Source organism: Cuculus canorus, chromosome 8 (genome assembly GCF_017976375.1).
Source record: "Cuculus canorus isolate bCucCan1 chromosome 8, bCucCan1.pri, whole genome shotgun sequence".
In the NCBI taxonomy this organism is placed as follows: Eukaryota; Metazoa; Chordata; class Aves; order Cuculiformes; family Cuculidae; genus Cuculus; species Cuculus canorus.
The window spans coordinates 18,282,176-18,305,028 of NC_071408.1; the positions used below are offsets into that span (position 1 = coordinate 18,282,176).

General features: G+C 42.1%; 1 protein-coding gene across 1 annotated transcript in view; it reads left to right on the forward strand.

Moving 5' to 3' along the window:
- JAK1 (Janus kinase 1) overlaps positions 1 to 22,853 on the forward strand; it is a 63,676-nt gene that overhangs the window by 16,734 nt on the left and 24,089 nt on the right. The window contains exons 2-4 of the mRNA XM_054072435.1: positions 16,001 to 16,078; positions 16,938 to 17,136; positions 19,337 to 19,460. Coding sequence (XP_053928410.1) covers positions 16,073 to 16,078; positions 16,938 to 17,136; positions 19,337 to 19,460 — 329 coding nt within the window. The 5' untranslated portion in view covers positions 16,001 to 16,072. The remainder of the gene's footprint in view (positions 1 to 16,000; positions 16,079 to 16,937; positions 17,137 to 19,336; positions 19,461 to 22,853) is intronic.

The following is a 22,853-nucleotide window of genomic DNA, read 5'->3' on the forward strand; positions in this document are numbered from 1 at the left end:
TTATATTCCCTTTTTGACTTTGGACATCCTTTATAGTTGTGCTTTGAAGAATGCCAGTCAGTGTTCTGAAATGCAGAGTACATGTTTCTCAGTCTTTGTTTTCAGCTTTCAAATGTTATGTGAGACTGGCAGGACAGTTGTATTGCTAAAGGGAAGACAACCAAGTTAACAGGCAGCAACTGCAGAAAAAGGATAAGCAAATGTTTTCTAAAAAGAGAAATCGGTGAACTGTAAATAAACATGAGATGATTCAGCCCTACCAGAACTTTGTAGGAGAGTGAAGTTGGATTGGTAAACTGGAGGAGGTGTGAAGCTTTCTAGGCAGAAAAGTGCTTAGACTGCCAGGTTGAAATTGTTGTAGGGGATGAGATCCCATGCATTGCTACACCTTTGTGTCACATTAAGTGTAGTAGAGTCTGTCCGGTATGCATGAGTGTAAAGGGCAGCTTTAGTCATTCTGGGATCAAACTACCAGTGACAGACTAATTGTGCAATCTGCAGTGCAAACTCCCAAACCTGTAACCCAAACAGGACTTCCGAAGAAGAGAAAAACAAAGTCTCACTGCTCAGCATTGTCTGCTAAAGGCACTGCCGTGTCTTACCACCTTTGAACCATTGCTGGCACAGTTCTCAGAGGTAAACATGCAAAATTTACTCCTGTTTAGCTATTAGTTAAAAATAGGATGTGTGTTTGTCCAAGAGATTGAATGGATTACATGTAAGTATTTAGTTTGCTTGACAAGGCAATCTGGGACATAGCTCATAGTTGACAAAACACATCGGCGATTCTCTTAATTATAATGAGAACACTATGTCAAGCCTTAGCATTCACAATTAAATTGGATAGTGGAAATTCAGTTCAGAACTTGCTGAAGGTAATTGATAGAACTTTGAAAGAATCTGTAATTAGTGATATGGTATCATGAAACACTGTGCTGCTTGGCTCAGATGATCAATTCAGTTATGCACAAGCTGGGGAAGTGCTTACTTCTGTGTTAATTGGTGGTGATGGAGGAGTGAACTGGATTTATGGGTTCCTTCTCAGCCCTGTATTCCTGTGGAACAAGCTGCTTGTGGCAAAGTCTGTCTGTGCTTGAACGCTAAATTGTTGATTACTTTAGTTGTCTCAGAAGATAAAACTGATACTAGAAGAATATCAGGGTGTTCCCCTATTTCATGCAGGAACAACTGTTAGATAAGAGTTTAACTGAGGCAGCTGGCAGCCTGGCCTTCATAACCTCACAGCTGTCCCACACGCTGAAGTCCTGTAGGAGAACCAGGATGAAACCATGCAGGATGTGTGCTCTCTTGGTAACCAGAGGGCACCCAAGGTGTGAATGACACCGTGTTTGCATTGAGAGGAGCAGTTGAGGACCCTGCATGTTTTTGTGCATGCATAAGTGAAAAACCATCAAGCACTAGCTGTAGGGTTAGACACAGGAGGCCAAAGCCGTCAGCCGAGGAGAAGCAGCCAACCCTATAATTGGACAGCCACCACAGTTCCTACTCTGCTTTTTGGTCACCAGAGGGAGGTCAGAAGGATCCTTGTTATTTAGCAAAGCTGAAGTTGTCTCTTCAGACAGTTGTCCAAATAGCTTCATTTGGCTTTCACTGCCTGGCTTCCTTAGTTTCAAGTGGCTTCTGCTGATTTACTTGTGTTTGATGATTTTAGGAAGAAAAGAGGCAACAGCTGTGAAAACTGATGATGTTTTTTGCGGTACTTGTTGCAGTTGGGATCGGAGAAAAAGGATTTAGCATGAGATCTGAAGTGTGTAATTTTTTCATCGCCTTTACAGGTGATATTTAGGGCTTACCTCCTCTTTTTAAGGTAAGGTAGGCAATATAAGGATTCATATAGCCTGAGAATATAATTGCAAGCAAGCTGAAGTGTGTCCTGGAGGAGAGTCTGCTCATCCAGCTTTTGACTCTCCAGTGTAAAGAGAAGAGACGAGCTTAGATGCAGATGTCCAAAATCCCTTCTCAGTCCAAGGAAAGACTTGGAAACCTCATCTGACCTACTTCAGATTTCTCTTTCAGGGTAAGATAAAATGCATCTTGGACTCAGTTTTTCAGATGGTCAGTGAGAGGAGCGTACTGTGTCTATCTCTGCATTCAGCCAGGCGTAGGAAAAACAGGCAACAGGCAACTATTGGCAGTGTCCCTTCTCATCTCTGGCTGGGAAACCCGTTTTGAACACAGCTTCTTTCTTGACAAACCGTTTACCTGAGGCCAGGGAGGGTAAAGGTAAGTGCAAACTCAGTTTGCAGCTCTTAGCCGTGCTGCTCATTTGAGGGAGAGGAGGTGGAACTGTACTTGGCTTTTTGAAGAGAAAAGGTGTGTGTGCCTACCCCACTGCTTTTCAGGCAGAGACTGAAACCAGCTTCAAGTTTTATTGCTCTGTTACGTTTTTCTCAAAACGTCATTTTTTACGCCGTTCTTCATACTTATTTGCCACATACTTGCAGCCACCTCTGGATGGCCTTTGAAATGTGTGAAATGAAGCGTGAGAAGTCCTTGGTGGTAAAGCTGCAGCATGTAGTGCAGCAGTCCTGGCACGGACCTTGTGCATGAACCAAGCCTCTGCCTGCCCTGAGCACCTCTGGCCTTGCTGAAATGGTGAGGAGAGCAGAAAATAAGCTGAAAGTAAGTCCATAAAATGGACTGAATGGACGTTCAGCATTGTGTCTCATTTTGCTTCAGACAAGCTGATTTACTAGTTGCAGTTCCTTCCTCTGACTAATAGGTATAAACGAGTTTACGGCTAACCATTAATACAGGTGTACTCTAGTGATTAGTCAATAATAAAAAGTAATTGTGATGTGTGTTTACCCCAAGAGATGGGCAATAAAGAGCTGCGTTTTCCACTAGTATTAAAAATTAGGTCGCAATGGCAGTAAATCTTTATCTCCAATCATACACTTGGAAAATATCCACAGGTATGAGCATGACCATGGATATGTGTGGCACTGTTGATAAATAGTTGCTTAATTTGAAAGCTAAAAATTACAAGTAGCTTCAAATAGCAATGTCAGAACTTGACTTTGGTTTACCTTTCTGAGGACTGATCTTCCTTCTGGTCTCTGTCATGCTGGCAGAACTAGTAGGAAATGCCATTTAAAGGCATTCAACAGAGCAGAGCAGTGTGAGAAAGCACTTGTCGGGCTGCAGGTTGCTGCTTGCCTTGGCCTCTGCTAGCATGTCTGAAACCTCAGTCCTTGGTGCCACCCCTTGAATTTGGTTCAGTTTCTCCTGAGCCAAAGGAAAAAAACACTAAAAAGTGGGCAGCTGAGCCAAATAGGCCCCATTCATTTGTTTCAGCGTATATAGATAATTAAATACAGTGTCTGGAAAATGACATTAGGCCTTGTTAGCTGAAATGGTTAACTATCTGCAGAGACCATTCCTATGCTGAAGCCCACCTGTTCATATGTATGCTGACTGTACATCCAGCCTTTGCTGGATGCAAAGCAAATGCAATATTTGAGCTACTTTTGTGGTCCTCACAGTTTGGTGAGCGGATCTTCTGTGAGCATGTAGCTTTTGTCCTGGTGTACTGGTCCCATCCCCAGGCATTACATGTGGAGGCATAGGAGGGCCTCGAGTTATCTGGTTCTTAATGTGAAGTGCTAAGTTAGTCATGTCCTCCAGCTTTTCCGAACTTAGAACGTTTCTTCAATACACAGTGAAGCAGTGAATCATAGAATCACAGAATGGTTTGAGTTGGAAGGGGTCTTAAAGATCATCAAGTTCCAACCCCTCTGCCACGGGCGGGGACACCTTCCACTGAATCAGATTGCTCAAAGCCTCATCCAACCTGGTCTTGAACACCTCCAGGAATGCGGCATCCATGACTTCTCTGGGCAACGTGTGCCAGTGCCTCACCAATCACTCTGTAACAAATTTCTTCCTGATATTTAATCTAAATCTCCTCTCTTTCAGTTTAAAACCATTATCCCTTATCCTGTCATTGCATTCCCCGATAAAGAGCCCTTCCCCATCTTTCCTGTAGGCTCCCTAACTTTCCGTGAGAACACTTTGGGTTAGAAAACTCCACACTGTTCACTTCCCATTGAACACGTTGTGTGCAACTACATGGCTGAATCCAGACTTTTTAGTTTTTTGGTCATACTGCTTATTGGGTTGTTAATTAACCTGAATGCTTTCAGTTTGTGAGTAACAGTTCCTCCTTGCTGCATCTATCACTGTTAGAACACTGGCCCTCAATTTGTTGACTGTGTTAGCACCAATGAGCACAGTGGTACCCTTCTTATTTGCAGACACGCTTGACTGCCATTCCTTCTAGTGACAAGAGTGTAGCCCAGTGTCTGAGAAAGCAAGCGTTAATAGCACTTAATAGGAAGACAAAGTTGAAATGTTACCTTAACTAGCTTTCCTTCATTAGTTTCCCAGCAAATAGATTTTAATTGGAGGTCAATATATTTGATGTTCAGAGCTCTGGATGGCATGTTGTTTAGCCTGGAGAAAAGAAGGCTGAGGGGAGACCTTATCACTGTCTACAACTACCTGAAAGAGATTGTATCAAGGTGAGTATTGGTCTTTCCTCCCAAGTGACAGGTGACATGACGAGAGGAAATGGCCTCAAGCTGCATCAGGGGAGGTTCAGATTAGGCGTCAGGAAAAATTTCTTCACAAAAAGGGTTATTAGGCACTGGAACAGGCTGCCCAGGGAGGTGGTTGAGTCACCATCCTTGGAGGTATTTAAAAGATGGGTAGATGAGGTGCTCAGTGATATGGTTTAGTAGTGGACAGGTATGGTTAGACTCTCTGATCTCAAATGTCTTTTTCAACCAAATGATTCTATGATTGGTGTAGCTACTGCAGAGCTCATTTCTTTATGTAAATTGGTCTCAGATGGCTGTGGCTCTCCATGGCAATACTTGCCAACTCTTTTGCAACGGAACATCTGGTATAAATTCTCACAAGCAACAAAAATGATCTGTCGATATGAAACAGGAGCTGTTTCCCCATAGACTGAGGTGCTGGTAGCTCCAGGATGATCTGATGGCCTGCATGGTGTGTGACAGTGTGCAGTGGCATAGGGTGGCCAGTGGGATGGACACTGGTGATGCTCTGCGTACAGTCAGGGAGAGGGGAGCTCCAGTCTGCTTTCAGATGTGGATGGTGGTTTGCATGCAGCTTATACCTGGCAGAGGAAGAGATAATGCTGTTTTTTGGGCCAGTGCTTCTCTAGCTTTCTAGACCTGGAAGCACCGTTATGAGTTGAGGGTTGTTTTTCTGGGGATAGTAGGGCTCCACACTGTGTAAAAAGGCAAGCTGGAGTTCTTCTGAGTCCTTCTCCATGGATGAACACCCTGTGAGTGTTGGCTTTTAGGTGGTATTGCCCTAGTCTTATGCAGATGCTGGGAGAAAGTTTCTTTTCAGGAGAGGAGGACTGAAGCTAAACTCTGCTTCTTCCTCTTGCTGAGTTTGACTCTGCCAGGTGGCAGGTTTTCCAGCAGCTAGGTTCCACCTGAAGGACAGACATGCCACCTCGGAGTTCTTCGTTCTGGTGATGCATGTCTTTCTTGATTCCAGTAGCTGTGCTGCTTGTTGTGTAGCCACATGCTGATGTGTGCAGTTGGGTTGAGCTAAGGTATGCTGCTGCTGGAACAAATTGAAGAGGGCAGGAGGGGGACGAGCTTCGTGACTTTTTTCGGTAGCAGTGTGTAAGGGTGTACCTCAACATTTTTTGCCAAATTGGATTAATCTGAAGCCCTGTCGGTAAGACCAGGACTGGTGTGTGCTCAGATCTGGAATCCCAGTGAAATTTTTCTTGTTGCTCCATTCCCGTCCTGCTTTGCCGTGTATGGTGGCCTTTCCAGATGGTTTTGCACTGTGATTTATGGGACACACAGCTACAGTTGGCATCTTCTCTGCTACCAGAGCACCTGCAGCTTTACAGAGATTTCTGCATTTAAAATCTCAATGTTTTACTTCACTGTGTTGGAACTACTTGTATAGTGCCTAACAGAAGGGGCTTCAGGTGGGATGCTAACTTTAACCCTGAGACTGTTTTTGTACCATCTGGTTCTACCTTCTCCAACCAGAACTACCTGTGTTATTCCAGTATTGGGGCTGTCAGTATTATAGCAGGGTGATTTGAACTTAATAAAAGATGAGCAGAGAACACAGAGAGGAGTAAGAGAGTCTGAAGATCAGATTGCTGTCGATAGCAAATCCCAAGTTTACTGTGAAATTATATGGTTTTGCAACTATATCATAGAAAGAGTTTTTGTTGGTTAGGGGATGTCTTTGTTGGTGGTTTGCTCTGAACAGAAAGGCAAAGATAACTGGTAAAATTTTGTTTGCTTTTCTTTAGGACTTGTTTTAAATGGTGAGCTGTTGAGAGTGAACTTCAATATCTTCTCACCACATTAAAAAAAAAAAAAAAAAGAAGAAAAAGGCAAACCATCAAAACACTTACCAAAGTGCAAAGCCACCACAGGAAGCACACAACTACTGCAAATCTTGGTGAATAAAGCAGTCTGGGGGATTCAAGTGTCTTGCTTTGTGCAAAATAGATGTTGACCGTATCGATAAAATTCTGTAAGACCTTTGTAAGTGATTGAAGTGCTTATGGCAACAAGTTAGTGACACTTATTTTCAGATGAGGTAGAACGCACAGAAGTGCCAGTGTTTCAGTTCAGTCTTCTAAGGAGTGCCGTGGTCCACCTGAGATTGCTCTTGCTGTCAGTAATTCCTGCTCCTCAGGAGGTCCTGAGGTGCTAGAGCTGCTTCTGGGCAGCTGAGTCCTGTTGCAGGATGACGCTGGGCAAGTTCCTCCTCCAGGGTAAAGAAATATTGCTGTAGCAAAACCTCCTCTCTCACTCATTCCTTCTCTGAGGCCAGAAGAGCTCTGTGCATCTGGTTGGGTGATGGCAGGGGAACACAGAGATGTGCTAGTGTATAGGAGGGAGGAGTGGGGGGCTTGCTTGCAGTCCTTCTGTGCTGCCACCGTTGTCGTGTACGGCTCTGGGGAGGAGGAAGCAGTGGAGAGAACTGGGACAAGAGTCTCCATTTTGTGATATGACTTGAAAATGAAAAAGGTTAAGAACATGTGTAGCTGCTCTCAAGGAAGTGGCTACAGGGCTGAACAGGAGGGAAATGACCGTGTGTGGTTACCAGGCTGGGAGCTTTGCTGGAGTGATCTGTGACCAGCTGGTGAGTCTCAGAGGAGGGGAGCTCTGCAGTAGCGCTGTCACCAAGATGTCCCAGCCCCTTGGCACGTTTTACCTACTCTCAAACTAGAAAGCTGTACTGTGTGTGAAGTCCGCCTACTGAGGCCATCGGTATTTGGAGGAACTGTTGCTTCTAATTCTGCCTCTCATGTTAAAAGCTTCAGAGTGGGACGTGGGAGTCCCAGCCTAGTTACCCATGCTGGTGCCAATTTCCCAGGTAAGTGGGCAAGCAATTTAATTTCTCTGTCTCCTCGTTTGTGGAAGAGACATGCTGATAATGTTTCTTGTGCAATCTCACTTTGCTAGGCATCAGCTGTCTGCTTGTTTTGGTTTGTTTCTTACTTAAGAAACTAAGACCTGATCGTAAATCTGGGTGCTGCCACGATAAATCTAAGCTTTCTTTTTCATTAAAAGCAGGTTAAAAGTACCAGTGAATCATGGAGTTGCTCATTGTCCCTGGAAGGGATGTATCATCTTGGTATTATGTTGGAAGTGATATAGTTGGTTTGCAACAGCGGGGTACAAACAGCCCCTTCCCAGGTACACTGTCAAAGTAATTACCCAGCAGAAGAGTGTTGAGTGTGGAACACTGTGGTGCCAAGATGGTACACCTAGGACATGGATTTCATCTCTTCTCCACATGCCCAGTCTGCTGAGCAGATGAAATCAGTTAGGTGAATATGGTGGAGATGGGATGGATTGTGGCTTGTAAAACTCTTGGCTTGCAAAGAGAGTTTGGAGGAGAACCTGTAGATGTATAGCAGGTCCTGGGACATCAGTTTTCTTCATCAAACGTTTCAGCATTGTGGCATCTGAAATTTTAAGGCTTGGGAGAGCAGGGTGAAGTGAGCTTTCTTGCTCCGGTCCAGTTAAAGAGAGAAAGCTGTTCTGCAGTTACAGACCTTCCACTGGAAGGTGTGGGTGAAGAAGGTGCTTCATCTTCCTCCTGGTGGTTTTTCCTGCTTAGGAAAACTGCTGGTAGCTCCTAAATATTCATGGAGCAAATTACTAGGTTGTTACGTGGAGGAGGAGGGCAGGTGTTGAAGCTTTGTAGAAGTCCTGACACACTGTTGGACACTGAATCCCCCTTGTGCTCTTTAATTACAGCACCATCCCAGGCAGATGGCTGCTCTTGCTGTGTACATCCATGGCACAGTAAACTGTGTGATGACATTAGCCCTCTCTTGTTTTCCAGTCGGCAGAGAGAGAATGTCACCCGTGTTGTAGTGGTTTTCCTTCCATTCTTTCTATGTTTGTTACCACCTCTGCCTTTCTGGTGAATTTGTGCAATGACTACAGTGTGTTTTCTTCTCTTGGAAAAGGTAGAGTCATTCCCTGGGCTTCAGCACCTCCTCATAGACCTAAGTGCTATGCTGACCTCACGTTTGGATGTACGACCAAAGATTCTTGAGTTGATAGAGTTTCTGTGGAGCTGATGTATGTGACCCTGGGTTCACACTCTGTCAGCCCCAGTTTTAAGGAACATCATATGGGCTTTCACTGGAGTCTTAGCTTTTAACTGGAGGATGAAGATCATGTGGGTAGTCTCAGCACATCCGGTTCTAGTGAACTGACTGGGTTCCCTGCCCAGGGAGGTGGTCGAGTCGCCTTCCCTGGAGGTGTTTAAGGAACGGGTGGATGAAGTGCTTAGGGACATGGTTTAGGGAGTGTTAGGAATGGTTGGACTCGGTGATCCAATGGGTCCTTTCCAACCTTGTTATTCTGTGATTCTGTGATTCCCTTGCCAGGTAAGTGCAGAAGGAATGAGCTTTGCTTATCTCCTAAGAAAACATAGATTTGGAGGTCTTTGCCACACGGACTGATTTTGATGAAGATTTTTCCACGCTTCTGAACTGAACTTCAGGAAGTCCCTTAAATCAATGCAGTGCCACCAGGAAGAGGCCATATTTCCTGAAGATCTGCTTCATTGCTGGGAAGATGACATGGCTTTTTGCCAGAGAACTTCCATCACATCTGAAAGGTGCAAACTGCTAGCTACGTGCTAGTACAGGAACAGAGGGAGGACGTGGGTGAGCGGTGTGGAAGAGAACATAAAGGAAGGAAAAGGATTATTAATGCTGTGTCTCAGGCAGGAATAAAAACCAGATTGTCCGTATAAATCTCTTTGAGGCTGGAATCCCCCTTCGGCCCGTAATCATCAGTATTAGTAATAAAGATCTTTTGTAGATGGCTGGTAGGGGAAAAAAAAAAAATGAACTTTCCTCTAGTTTGCATGTAACAGTTTTTGGAGTATTGCCTACATGGTAATTATATTGAAGTCATGTCATTGTTTGGTAGCTTTTCATGATGGCTTGAAACTTGATATTTGAATGTATTTGCCTCTGAGGATATTCATACTGCCTTAACTGAAAAGTGGTTAGTATTGACTATACAAGGATATAGTAACAAGTTATAAGCTTCTTGGGAATTATTTGAAGTTGCTATTATACCTGAAATTGTGAAGGAGAAAGGTTTAAGTACACATTTATAGTTTAGAAGCAAGCTACAAAAATAGTTGGTCACTGTTCCTCTGATAGAAGCCCAATCTGTATCCAAAGGAACATCAGGCTGGAAAGAACAAGTAATGCAGAGGAAAATGTGACTTTGTGTGTGTGTTCGTGCATCTGCAGCAGCCATTGCAGACAGGACAGTAAAGGTGGTAAATTAACATGCAGCTTTTTGAGCAAGCTGAAAAACTTCTTCCCACATAGGAGACACGTCACAAAATTCAGAGAAGTAGCTGAAACTGCATTGGAAAAGCAGAGGAAACGAGCCCAGTTCTCATAGCGCGGCAGTCAACTGAGTGGGTTTGGAAAGTGACGACTCTGACCTGAAGCTGTCAGTTCGTGAACAGGACAGGAGTCTGCCTCCTCTGCCTTTTGGAGTTAGTGCAAAAAATGGAACTATATAACATCTGTTAATAGAAGTGTATGAGTACTGAAGGCTGGCTGACATACCCAATTGTGTGCACTCTGGTTTTCAGTTCTGAAGAACTTTGCTGCATGTTAACTGTTTTTTCTGACAATTTCCATTAGATGCACTCTCAGCCTGATTTTTAAAACTTAAGTTTTACAACACATCAGTCATATTGCAGAATGAATACGATAGAAAAACCCAAGGGAATTAGTAATTCTGTTCTGGGGGCAGAGGTGACCAGCATGTGGTGACATCACTCTGAACAACAGAATAAAATAACATAATGCATTGCGAATTCAGTGAAAGAGTCCCATGGAAAAAAATGGCATGTGATCGTATGCATAATGATGATGAAATATTGCGTACGCCCAGAAAGGACCCAAATGCAGTTATAAAGGCAGCCTTATTCTGCCCTGCAGCATTTTCGTTCTTGAATTTCCAAAAATAACATTTTAAAAGCCTTTTTTCTTCAGTATGGCTAGAAAGAAACATTTCCAGAAAGTAGCACAGAATAGTCATTATAGTTAATCTTCAATTATTAATGAACAGGAGTGTTGGAAGCTGGGTTAACATAGCAAGCACATCAGCACGTCAGAAGATGATGTGGGCGACTTAGGCGGCAGGAAGGGTGGTGCTGAACCTTTTTGCTGTCCTCAGCCTTAGTTGGACAAGAGTTTGAGACCTGAAGGAGCTCGGTGTCTGGGGATGCTCCACGACAATGAAAATTTTATACCTTTTTCTTTCCAGAGAGCTCTAGTTAGTCAAAGCTGGTCCAACCTCTTCCTGCTGCAGTGGTGGTTGTACCTTCCCATGGCTGCTTTGAGAGGGTGAGTGGTTGGCAGTGCAACAGCCGCTCAGTGGTTTGGGATTTTAATGTGCTGCTTCATGGTTGTTTGCTGTTGTATCAGTGCTGTCATTCCCTCTTTTTAACGTGTATGATGTTAAGCAGAGCACATTTATTTGAAATGGGTGTCTAATAGCTTACGCTAGGTTAGATACATGCCCCGGGCTGTACGGGCTGTGGTGTGTTTCTTTACTAGTGTGTTGAAAAAGATAATAATAATTGAGGACTTTCAGGATGCCGTAAACTATGAATAGTACAAAAATGGCATGTTCTTCACACTGAAGGAAATCCCATTACTTTCTTAGCATAAGCAACCGTAAACATCCCCTGGCTCCGTCCCTATCTTGAAACCAGAAACTAAATTGGCTGAGAGGGGAAGAAAGAGGAAGAGCTTGTGAACGGTGCTGCAAACTGAGATCTAGTTTGGTCAGGTTTTATCTGGGATTTTCCTCCTCTTGCATTTTTGGGACTTTTGCCTCTGAAACAGACTTTCCAGCTTTGCATTTTGCTTCCATAAGCTTTGTCTGTTGTGGAAGCATGGACAGCACAAGGGCAGTGGTGCAGCAGGGCCGGTGCTGGGAGTCAACAGTGCTGGCTGGTTGACTGTCAGAACTCCCCAAAACCAGCACAAAGCAAAACTTCCATTTTAAATCCGAGCAGGTCTCAGTGGGCAAGTTTGCCCCAGGTTGAGTGTGGATGTGTGCTGTGGGGGATTCTTCTCAAAGCCTGCATGGGTTTCATGTTTTCCCTTTGCCCGTTAAAATATTTTATGGAAGGAAAACAAAGGGTAGTGAGTCCATGGGGTCCAGCCGGGACGGGCAGCACGTGAGGGCATTTCTCCTGGCAGGCATGGCAGCTCCACTTGTATCTCCTCTGTGTCGAAGTGGGAATTTCTCTTTTTCCAGAGTTGTGGCAGTTGTGTTGGGAGAAATTTAAGTGCATCCCACTGAGTGAGAATAGTGAAGGTAAAAACCCAACAAATCCTTTTGTTTCCTCTGATGGGGAGCTTAAGCTAGTGGCTTCTGTAGCCTTGTTTGAACTTGGGGAAGAAGTTTTCTTAAAAATGCCCATGGGAGCCTGTAACCAGTTCCTGTTGATATCTGACATCTTGAAGTATCTCCCAGCGGGCAGTTTTATCGTCTGCTTCCTTAGTCAAGGAAAGCTTTTCTTGTGTTTTGGGGTACTATTCTCCTCCTCTTGTGAAAGGAGAGGCTCATCAGGGACAGGTGCAGATATCCCAGCTTCACTGGAGACTTTGGAGCCATGGTGGCTTTACCAGGCTTCTCCTTCCGCAACAGTGGAACAACTTTCTTCTGGTTGGAGGAAGATTTGCAAATAGATTATCAAGTATTTAATTTATGCCCTGCCTTTTCTTCCTTGAATTTTGAAGCATTCAAAAGTTTAAGGCATTATTTAACAAATTGTGTTGCACATTTGGTGTTTTTCCTTAGAAATGTTTGGACTATTGGCCTTGAACCACTCTGCTTTTGCTAAGGAGATCTTGGCTGTCATAGGCAGGAATTTGAGATTTTACTAAATATTATTCTCTTTCAATTATTTCTTTAAGTCTCAATAGCTTAATAGCCAAACCAGGAACAAACTGATTTTGAACAACTTGCCATCTAGAATTCCCTCTCCCTGCTTTTTAAATTTTCATTTTTAAATTCTGATACCAGAATTTTGTGAGGGTCTTGTGTGTATGAGAAAAAAATATTTTCTTTGGCCCCAGATTGGTTCATTGACCTTGTCCAAAGAAATTAGGTGGGAGTTTTGGTCGTCGTGGGTGCCCGTTTACTTTTTGTGCCTGTATGTGCCAAAAATCACCGATTTCATGTTTGTAATTCTTGTGAGACAGATGGGTCATCACCCCCTCTGCTGGTGGTTCACTGGGCTGGAGACCTACTCAGCCTGCCAGCCGGCTGAGTTAGTCTGCGACTGAAATGCAGGCTTGCAGGAAGGCGGCAGGCAGGTGTGTAAACATTGGCCGGGGTTTTAAACGACCAGAGAAACCTTTTGCTTTGAGGAGTACTCAAAAAACTGTAAAGCGTCAACTTTTGAGGTGCAGAGCTACCAAGTGGTATCTCAAGAAAAGCAATCCTACATGCCCGTAAGTATTTTGCAGCATGTGTTACAAAAGATGTGTTTCCATCATGAGAAACAGATATTAGGTGAAGAGAAAATGTGCTTTGAAAAAAAACAAATGCTGTCCTGACAGTAGGACTACTCCCAGCAGAGATGCATCACATCCTTACCCTCCTGTGATGTGTCTCCTGGGGCAGCACTGCTGAGGGAGGCTGGGTTAAGCGTTGAGAGGTGCTGCAAGGGTGAGCAGGGGAAAGTGAAGCTTGTTCTGCAGGAAGAGACCGTTGGAGCATGGTGCAACCCAAGCAAAATGCAGTCTGAGAAAGGATGCATCTGGTATTGCTAAGTTTATTAGGGAAACACTTGTGAGTGAGGGAGATAATCTGCAGAAAATACACAAAAAACAATGGTCCAGTGGGGCTCTGAAATCTTTTAAGTGGCAAGGGATAAAAATCTCCTTCAGGTTTCTGAGATAAAGCTTGAGGACTGTGCAATGTGATGCCTGAGACTGCATGAGACCAAACTGAATGGCTGTGGGGAGCTCCGAGTCACACACGGGACTGGATGAACCTCGCATGAGGGACAGCCCGTATGTGCCTGCAGGCAGCAAGGTCTGGAGGAGTGGAGAACTGCCGTAACGCCTTCCTGGCTGGCCCTGGGTGCCATGACCTGTGTGTACAATAATATTGCTGCATGGGGCTGGTGAGAGATGCTAATGATAAGATACAGCCAGGGTTTGTCTTGTTCAGAGGAGATTTTTTTTGAAGATTAAGATGCATTTTTAAAAAGGTGAGTTCCTGACAATTAAGCGTGGGAATATCTGGAGAACTTGTTAGTAAATAGGAAGTTAGAGATTGGATGTTGGTTTGTTAAGTTCATCCCTAGAAGTGTATTGTAAATGAAGCAGCACTTCTTAAGGTTCTTTCATATTCTGAGAATCACTGCCATGATTCGAAACAAGAATACGAGCTGTTAAGCAAAATCAAAGGATGCTGTGTTGAAAAGCAACAATTTTGATTTATGACTCTGCAAGAAGGCAGTGGTTTTATGTTTCTCTTCACATTTTAAAACATCTGGACAATCTTTTTAATATTATGCCCACACAGACATTAAAGTGTATTGAGCTTCAGTTATAAGATACATTATTTAAAAGAGAGTGTTTTCAATTATATTAAAGCTAATATCTTTAACCTTTTGCATTTAAATTTTCTGGTGCTGTGCAGTAATAATTACCGACTTGTCTACATGTTCCAGTAATCATGCTCTCAGTTACTTCTTTGACATGTTATTACTGAGTGAATGTGTCTGGGAACTCAAATTTGGCATGAAATTGGCATGGATGGCAGGAATGTGCAATTTAATTGTAAACATGTGCTGTGCTGTTAAATGTTACTTCTTTTTCTAAGGTAGTATCATGTTAGCTGGACAGTTTCCAAGTGTAAGGGAAGCTTGTGCAGCAGTGGCAGGATTTCTCCAGACCAAGCCTAAGTCTTATAAAGCAATATTCATTTAAGTATGCTATATCAGATTAAAGCCTAATGCTGCTGCAAAATCAATGTGCATTTAGTTCAAGTACGTTTTGTTAGAGATAGGAAAGAAAAGGAAAAGGTGGGGTGGAGAATACAAATAGAGGAGTCTTTCAGCCTCAGATGAGTGATGAGCAACTTTTACCAAACCAGCAGTACTGTCATGATTAGCTTAGACACATTTTGTCACATTTAGTTCACTGTCACACTTAATTAGTTACTACCCCAGGAGAAACAAGTGGGATGGTGTCCCCTTGAGAGCACAGAGCTGTGGCTGATGGACAGTGATGCGGGAGCAATGCTGGAGCACGGTCATCTCTCTGCAGATGCAGAATAGAGGCCCACATCCTTCTTTTCTTAAAGAGGCTCAGACTTCTTCCTTATCTGATTTATTTTCATGCCAATGGGAGAAGAGCAGCCTATCCGCCTTTGGAAAGGAACGTACAGGCATGTCTTTCAAGCATACCAGCTCTTTTGCTGATGCTCCGTGCTCTGCCATCAGGACTGGGACTAGAAAGATGTCTTACCAATACCCACTCTTCCCCCACCTGCTTCTTAAGTATACCTGTAATGTCTCATTGATTTTGCAGCCCTGGTATCAGACAATACTTTAAATAGAGGCACCGTCATACGTACCATTAAAAAAAGATATTGATGTTTTCCCGGTTTGCTTTAGATGATAAGAATAAGCCATAACTGTGAGTAGGAATAGCTTTGCAAACCAGACCCAGAATATTGAGATGGTTTGTGGTGTTAGATAAGGATTAGTAAAAAAAATTAGGCTCTTGGCAGATGCTGCCCCTGGTGCTTGAAGGCAGTGAAGTCACAGGGTATGCTACTTGTGAATGATGTTCATCTGAGAGAAATACGACCCTTGAAATGATACTCCCTTGAGTACCGTCCTTTTTCTCTGCTGCCCACCCAAGGCTCTGTACCTTCCGTAGAACAAAAGGACAGTAAAACAAAGGAAAAAAGTAATCTGGAAAGGGAAGAAACAGTAGAGACTAGGGAAGAATTGGAATTAACAACGTGTAGTTAAAAATATGAAGAGTGAAGTGACTTCAGAAGCCATGAAGGAGGTAAAGCAAAGAGAAGCATGCTTCTTTGGTGTTGCAGCTAAGGCTTGCAATGAGTATGGCACCAAACTAGTGATTGATGGTCTGAAAATATGAATAAACAATGACTAACCAATGACTTTCCCCCTGTTTTTTGTTTGCATCTCATCCAGTGCACCCAGAGGGTCAAAAGAAATCAGTAGACTTCCTGTAGGTGCTCATTATGACTGTCTTTGGTTGAGGCTAGGTCTGGATCTCAGTTATGTTAATCTCAATTGTGATTTGGAATCTGAGTGGCATTTTATCAGCCTGACCATATATTTTGTGCCTCAAAATGTACAAATCTATTCCTGACAACTTTTATGTTTTTTCTCTCAGCCAGAGGCAAGTTGGTCTTGGAGAGTGAAGACAATCCGTTTCAGTTGTGTAGAGGATCAGACAGTCACATAAATGCAGGTGTGTTGGCTTTTGAGGTTTGGTTTTGTTTGTTTTTCGGTGGGAGGATCAATTTCATAAACTACAGATTTGGTGGTTTGGACTTATGTTATCAATTGACATAAAGCTTAGTAAAACATGGAACACAGACCTCGGAGTACCCAGAGTGTGTGTTCATCTAGTGCCTTGCAACTCTTTCTATATAAGCATTTGGTATAAAATGCAATATGCGTTTTCTTTTGAGTCAAAGCTGCCTTGTAGGCATTCTTGGCAGTCTAAAAGCTATTGCATTACGCCTGCTTAGTGCTACTCTTTCTTTCTGGAGAGACAGCAAAGTAGTAATAAAAAATAACTCTCCAATAAAGCTCATTTCACCATGACACATTAAGTATGGGGAGCTTAAAAAAACAGAGTGAGAGGGGAGAAAACTATCAGAAATATTTAGCTATTAAGGAGATTGTAAAAATAGAAACTAAGGTTTGTTTTTTTCCTAAAGGAAATATAAATTATACTGTTTGTATTACCCAGCTTCAAGCATTGTTTTTCAGCCAGTTAGGTGCTTAAGGATGTGAAAGTTATTCTTTAACACTAAAAGAAGAGACACTCTGGAATAGTTGTAGAACCACCACAACAGAAGGAAATTATTTAGAACAAAGCTACCAGAAGCAGAATAATCATGGACATTTCTTTTTTCACTTTTTCCTTAATTTCTCAAAAGTACTGATTTTGAATAATCAGGTCACCAATGTGAAGACTCTGAGAAATGCTCTGTCTAGTCCATCATGGTATGCAGTAGCCTCTTTACATAATGGATTTGTGTTCTGACAGATATTCAAACTCTTCTTCATATTTTCCTTAACTATTCTTCCTCCATTTTCAGTATCTAAACGTAAAAGAAGATTGCAAAGCCATGGCTTTCTGTGCAAAAATGAGGAGCACAAAGAAGAGCGAAGTAAACCTGGAAGCTCAGCATCATGGTTTAGAAATACTTTTATACGTGCAAGATAAAAGTCCCATTTGTTACACGACTGGCGAGTTTACTGCGGAGGAGCTGTGCATTGAAGCTGCCCAGAGGTGTTGTGAGTATATGAATTCTATCCAAATTCTTAGTGGCAAGGCCTGACAGTATTGAAACTGATGTGTCCTTCTGTGCGTGGAAGTCAATGCTTGTGGAAGAAGTATGCATGGTTTGTAGTGTCAGATGGAACCTTTTGCCAAGAGTCTGTTTTGTCATTTCTTAAACTACTTGAAGTGGAAAAAATAGTGGAAAAAACTGTCTTGAGATTCATATAAAATGTTGGTCTCCCACCCTTGTTTCTGGTAGCTACAGGTACCAGTTCTCTAATTTGGGCAGGATAATTTGGTTTCTTTTGAGAGCAGAGGAGATGCCATATACAAATAAGTTAAGACCAAGTGGGCTTTTTCTCCTGTGCCTCTAGGTAAGCCTGTCAGGATCTGTCCTGTGCTATGAAACATTATGGAGAGGGCTAGTGAAAGAACAAACAAAATCTATTTGCTACTTGGCTAGGTTTAGTTTTCTGCTGCTGGACACTTCTTTGCAGAGAGTTACGATGTCTGCAGTACTGGTAATTCACCAGTTAAAGTAACCTGAACTGCGCACGCTTGCCCTCATGCATTAATGTATAATGAAGATTTCTTGCTTTGTCACTGTGATCCCTGACTCAGCAAAATACTTGAACACGTGTGTAATTGTACTGGAATTAGTGGATTTACATCTGTTTGAGGCTCATGAGCCAGTTGACTTCCATGTTTAGAATTCTAAAGTCCTTTGCCACCCTAATCCCTATTTTGTATTCCCCTGGCTTCATGGAACATTAAATATTATTCAGCTGATATGGGAGTGATGAATTTGACTGTATAAACAGGCAAACTGAGATTTAGTTTTCCTGCAGCTTTAAAATGTTTTCTTTTCCCATGTCATCTTCATTGAGAATCCTTCAGTTCATTTGCCTTATTATTTCTTTTCTATTGGAAAGACAGGAATGATGGGACTCTCACCAAATAAGTACTCCTGTTGGTTTTGAATAGTTTTGATGAAAATGAAGAGTACTTAAACCCTACCTCTTTATGTCAACATCTAAGAGCCATGAACTGCTGCTGTTTGTATGGATGTGAACCCACACACTGTGTGACTGCTCCCAGTAATTTCTGTGGGAAGTTAAAAACATTTGGAGAAATGACTTAAAGCGAACTTTCCTAAAGGAAGTTTTTTTCTGGCTTGTCTCACTTTTCCCACTACCACAGCATGTGGTAGTGAAGTGCAAAAGCCTTACTCCTTTCAGCAAGCCTGTGATGCTGGTCTCTGCTGTAAATCACAGCTTGAGTAGATAAACCATTGATGGCATCTCCGTACTGCTTGTTGACCTGCAGAAGGCAGTGGCTGCCCAGCTCCACCTCTGTGAACTTTGCAATTATGCTGTTCACTTTTTGTTTCCTTGGCCTCCCTCTTCCCTTCTGCTGTCTTTCCCTGAGACCCAATAGAGATGGTTTCACTGAATTCTGCTGGACCCCAAAAAAGCACTCTGCAGTTGGCCAAGTTCAGAGAGACGCTTGAGCACATGCTACAGTGCTTAGTGCGACAGAGCTCCTGCCTGACCAGGGCTTTTGCAAAGAGATACTGCCTCCTATTGAGCAGAAAACTGAACCAAGGAATTCAGGTGATATAGCCCTGTAAACACACCATAGCCTGTTTTTCTCAGAGATGATGTAAATGCAAAGGCATACCAGTCAAAGTCTGTTCTTTGTTGGAAAACCCTCTGTTGAATTAGCAAAGAATGGAAAAATGATGCTTTCTGCCTTTTTGCTAATGAGAAGATTTTCCTCATCTCACTAAAACCTTCTCTTTCAACTATGGTAGTAAAACTTATTAATAAAATAAAACAGACAAAAAAGCTGTGATATTACTGAGTGGTTTTATTAAAACACACATTTCTGTGATCCAGGAAATGCAAAGTAATTAATGTTGAAGTTCAGACCTTTGGCAAAATCAGGATTTCTGAAGAGGTTTAATGTTAGAAGTAGCTATAATGATACACTGTTTAATACACTATAAAACCAGCAGAGTGAACGAACGCACAGTTTGCAGTTCCATTTCAACCCTAACTTTCTTAATGTTTGTTTTAAACTGATCCTAGTATCAGTTTCTTTTTCTGGTGTATTTTGCGAGATCAGGTATTTGCTGTATGCATTTGTATTTTTGAGTTGTGTGTATGTTTTATAGCCTTGCGATTAATGCATTTATTTTCTTTTCTCTGCCAGCTATATCTCCTCTGTGCCATAATCTCTTTGCACTGTATGATGAAAAGAAAAGGCTCTGGTGTGCACCAAACCAGGTCTTTAAGATAGATGAAAAATCATCACACCGGCTCCATTATCGAATGAGGTAAGTGTAAAACATTTGAAAATTGCTCCTTAGCCATATCTAGGTGCTCCAACCCTCACTACTGAACTCCAGTACTGAAGAAGTGGGAAAGCAAAGTCAAAAGAAGCAGCTTATTTTTCACAGCAGAGATAAGAGATATACAGAAAAAGCTTAAGATATCTCCTGATGTTTTTATATCTGAACTTGAAAAAAGCGCCAGAAGTTGCAAAACCGTGGGAACCTGTATCCAGAAAGCTGTAGGTGACTGAACATTGAATTTAAAAAATGGCTCAAAAATGTTATTTTATTATGTTTTGGTATTGAATATTTTGCATGCTTTCAGTTTCCATTTGAAGTGTTCAAGTCAATAGAAATTTTACTTTTAACTTGAAAGGACAAATCTACATACTATTGCTTTTGAAATTCTCCTCTAGAACTGTAAGGGAGCCTGTCACATTGCTGTCGGTGGCATGCACTAGAGTGCGGAAAGCATCAGAAACTAGAAACCACTGTTACCAGGATATTTATCTGACATACCATCAGATTGAACTTAAGGTGGCATTCTTAAAATATAGCTCATAGCGTGTTGAGATTTCTGGGCTAGGTGAGTACACCAGCTATCACCCTCTGGACAATGCAAGCAGTAATGCTGACAACCGTTGAGCACTTTCACACACTCTAGCTAAACGAAGGATGTCTTCCTTTTGGGATTTGATAAAAATCCAATTCTGCACATTGTATTGCCCTATTTTTTAAATTTTTATTCTGACTTTTCTTCTTGCATCAATATGAGCTCTAAGCGTATGACATAGTAGAAAAATATATGGAATAAGCTTTGCTTCCAGGAATAGTCTAGAAACTTTCCCCATCTTCCTAAAGCAAGTCCACAGATCATTTTTTGATGGTTCTTCAAGGTACAACTGTTAGAAAATAAGCTTCTACATAATACTCCCCCTTTGCCTTAAAATGTAATACTCGCATACATGGTCGGTCTGGGCTGTAGAGGAAAAACTTCAAGTGGTAATATTACTGTATGCGTTTAACCTCTTTTTCCTGAAATAAAATAAAAGTTAGACAGCACAGCTGTCATGCTAATGAGAGAACTGGCATTCATCCTCGAGTTGTGCGTCTAAACCATTTTCTAGGCTTGTTGGAGAGTTGCCACAATTTTGCTTATGCAGATACAAACAGAGAGCTTTTAAAATGTGATCTTTGAACTGTAAGGTGTTTTGGTTCTGGTTACATTTGTGCCAAAATGGAATTGTTATTGTTGTTGGATGAACTGTTGTGAGGAAAAAAAAATACTGACAGTGAACAAAAAGATTGTTGCTTTTCAAGTAATTACAATACTGATACCAGGTTTAGGAAGAGGGTACTATCGTCTTTCATTTTTTTCTTTAACACAGTTTATTAGTGGCATTAATGACTTAACCTTGGCTAATCTCAGCTTAAAACAGCTGTGGTTATGTTTGGCAGATAAATGTACAATGAAGGAATTGAATGACTCTCTAAGAGAAACTCTGACAACCTTAATGGCCTCTTACAGAGCATTAAGTGCCCCTTCTTGATTTAAGATATCAGTCCGATTAACCATATACTGGATAATAAAATTTCTTGGTAAAGTGCGTCTCTGGGGTGTGTTCCCCTGATACTGAAATTCTTGGATGTGGTGTGCTTTTCTCAGTAAAAGGGGATGGTGTTTTAAAAATGTAATTGTGGGAATTTAATCCTCTGAGCAGAAGTATGATGCTGGTTTTAACTCAATTCTTAAAAAATTAGTTTCTGCTGGTTTTGGTATTTACATGTTTCTGCTTTGGGTGAGCGATGGTCGCTCTCTCCAGGTACTCTTCCATTCCTATTACATCTGACTCGCATGATGGGTAACGCCGCCTTTGTTAAAATTGCTGTAATGTCTGCTCCCTGTTATCAGTCTGTTCACATCTCTGTCGTTTTAGGTATATGGGCGGAATTACTCTATGCTGAACTGTTTTCTGGAAATTTTTCTGTTCTACCACTTTATAGAACGAAGCTGTAGAAGACACCCTACGTTCTGTATTTAAAGATTCCAGTAGTTTACTTTTTTAAGCTTTGGAGTTAGGATTTGAAGTTTGTCAGGAACGTCTCTTTTATTGGATGTGCTTTATGCATGAAAATTGGCAAACTTGGTGCCAATACTAATGTTTTTTAAATAATTGCATATGCATTTATATGAAATTTTATATGAGTTTAGGTGCCAACTGAAAGATTCCTGTCTCCCTGGAAATACTGTAGTGTATTGATGGAATGGTATTTTCCTTTCTTTCATTTCTGATCTATTGCGTGTCTTGGCTTGGGTATCTGAACTGAGAGCAGAGCCAAGCACCAAAAAATGATGAGCAATACAGGATTGTGAAACTGTTCTCTCAATGAGCATTGTTTATTCTGAGCTCTGCAAGAGGCAAAATTCCTCTTGAAAAAGGAAAATGATCTGGCCTTATTTAATAGTGCAGTGTCTTAGACTGTATATATCATTTAGAGACTAAATAACTGTATGTGGACAACCTTATTTCTGAAATTTCATGACATTGATTTAGACAAGTCCTGTTGCAATTATGTGTATAAAACGAAGGTTTGTGACTGAGTGCCTTCAGATGATTGATTTTTCTGCCATTGCTAAACGCTTTTTAGATTTGGTTTCTGACTGTGTTGACTTCCTGTCCTCCTCCTCTCCCCGTCAGATCTGTGCTGGCTGGTGTACTTCTGGTTTTTAAAAGGACTTGCTGTTCTCTAGAAACTTTGCAACTAGCCCTATATTTCTTTCACATGCCTCAAGTTTAAAACAAAAACATAACAAACCAACAGTCTACAACATAAGAAACCACAGTATTTTGTAATATCCTGCAGTAATTTGTGTACCGGCTGGTGGAGGAGGAGTTTAACTGTTCCATTGCTGGGTTGTTTTTTAAGCCAGAAGTAGCAGTGTTTTTTGGGAAGGGACCCAATACACGTGTTTCTGGAAACTTGAGACAGAAGGGCTTTCAGAGCTGCTCTAGATGAAAGAGAAACAGCAGGTCCCCTTCCAGCATTTCCACTGCTCCTTGGCCAGATTGAAGGGGCAAAGTGCAAAACTGCTCCTTCCCAGGGCTGACCGCTCGGGCTGACTCCCCGCATCCCTCCCTCTGGCTCTCGGCTGTGCCACAGGTGCAGGCCCTGGACTAAAGCACTCTCTGAAGTAGGGGTGAGAGTCATGCTCCTGAAATGTGGGAGCACGTGGTCCTTTCTCCAGCTCGTCTGCAGGACATCTGAATTGGAAAGCTTGTGCTCTCATTTCTGTTTGTGAAAGTGGAATAGTAATAATCTGCCTCCCCCTTACGACAAGCCCATTGGTCTCTTCAAGACTCTCCTGATATACGTATATGGTTTCTCAAGCAATGG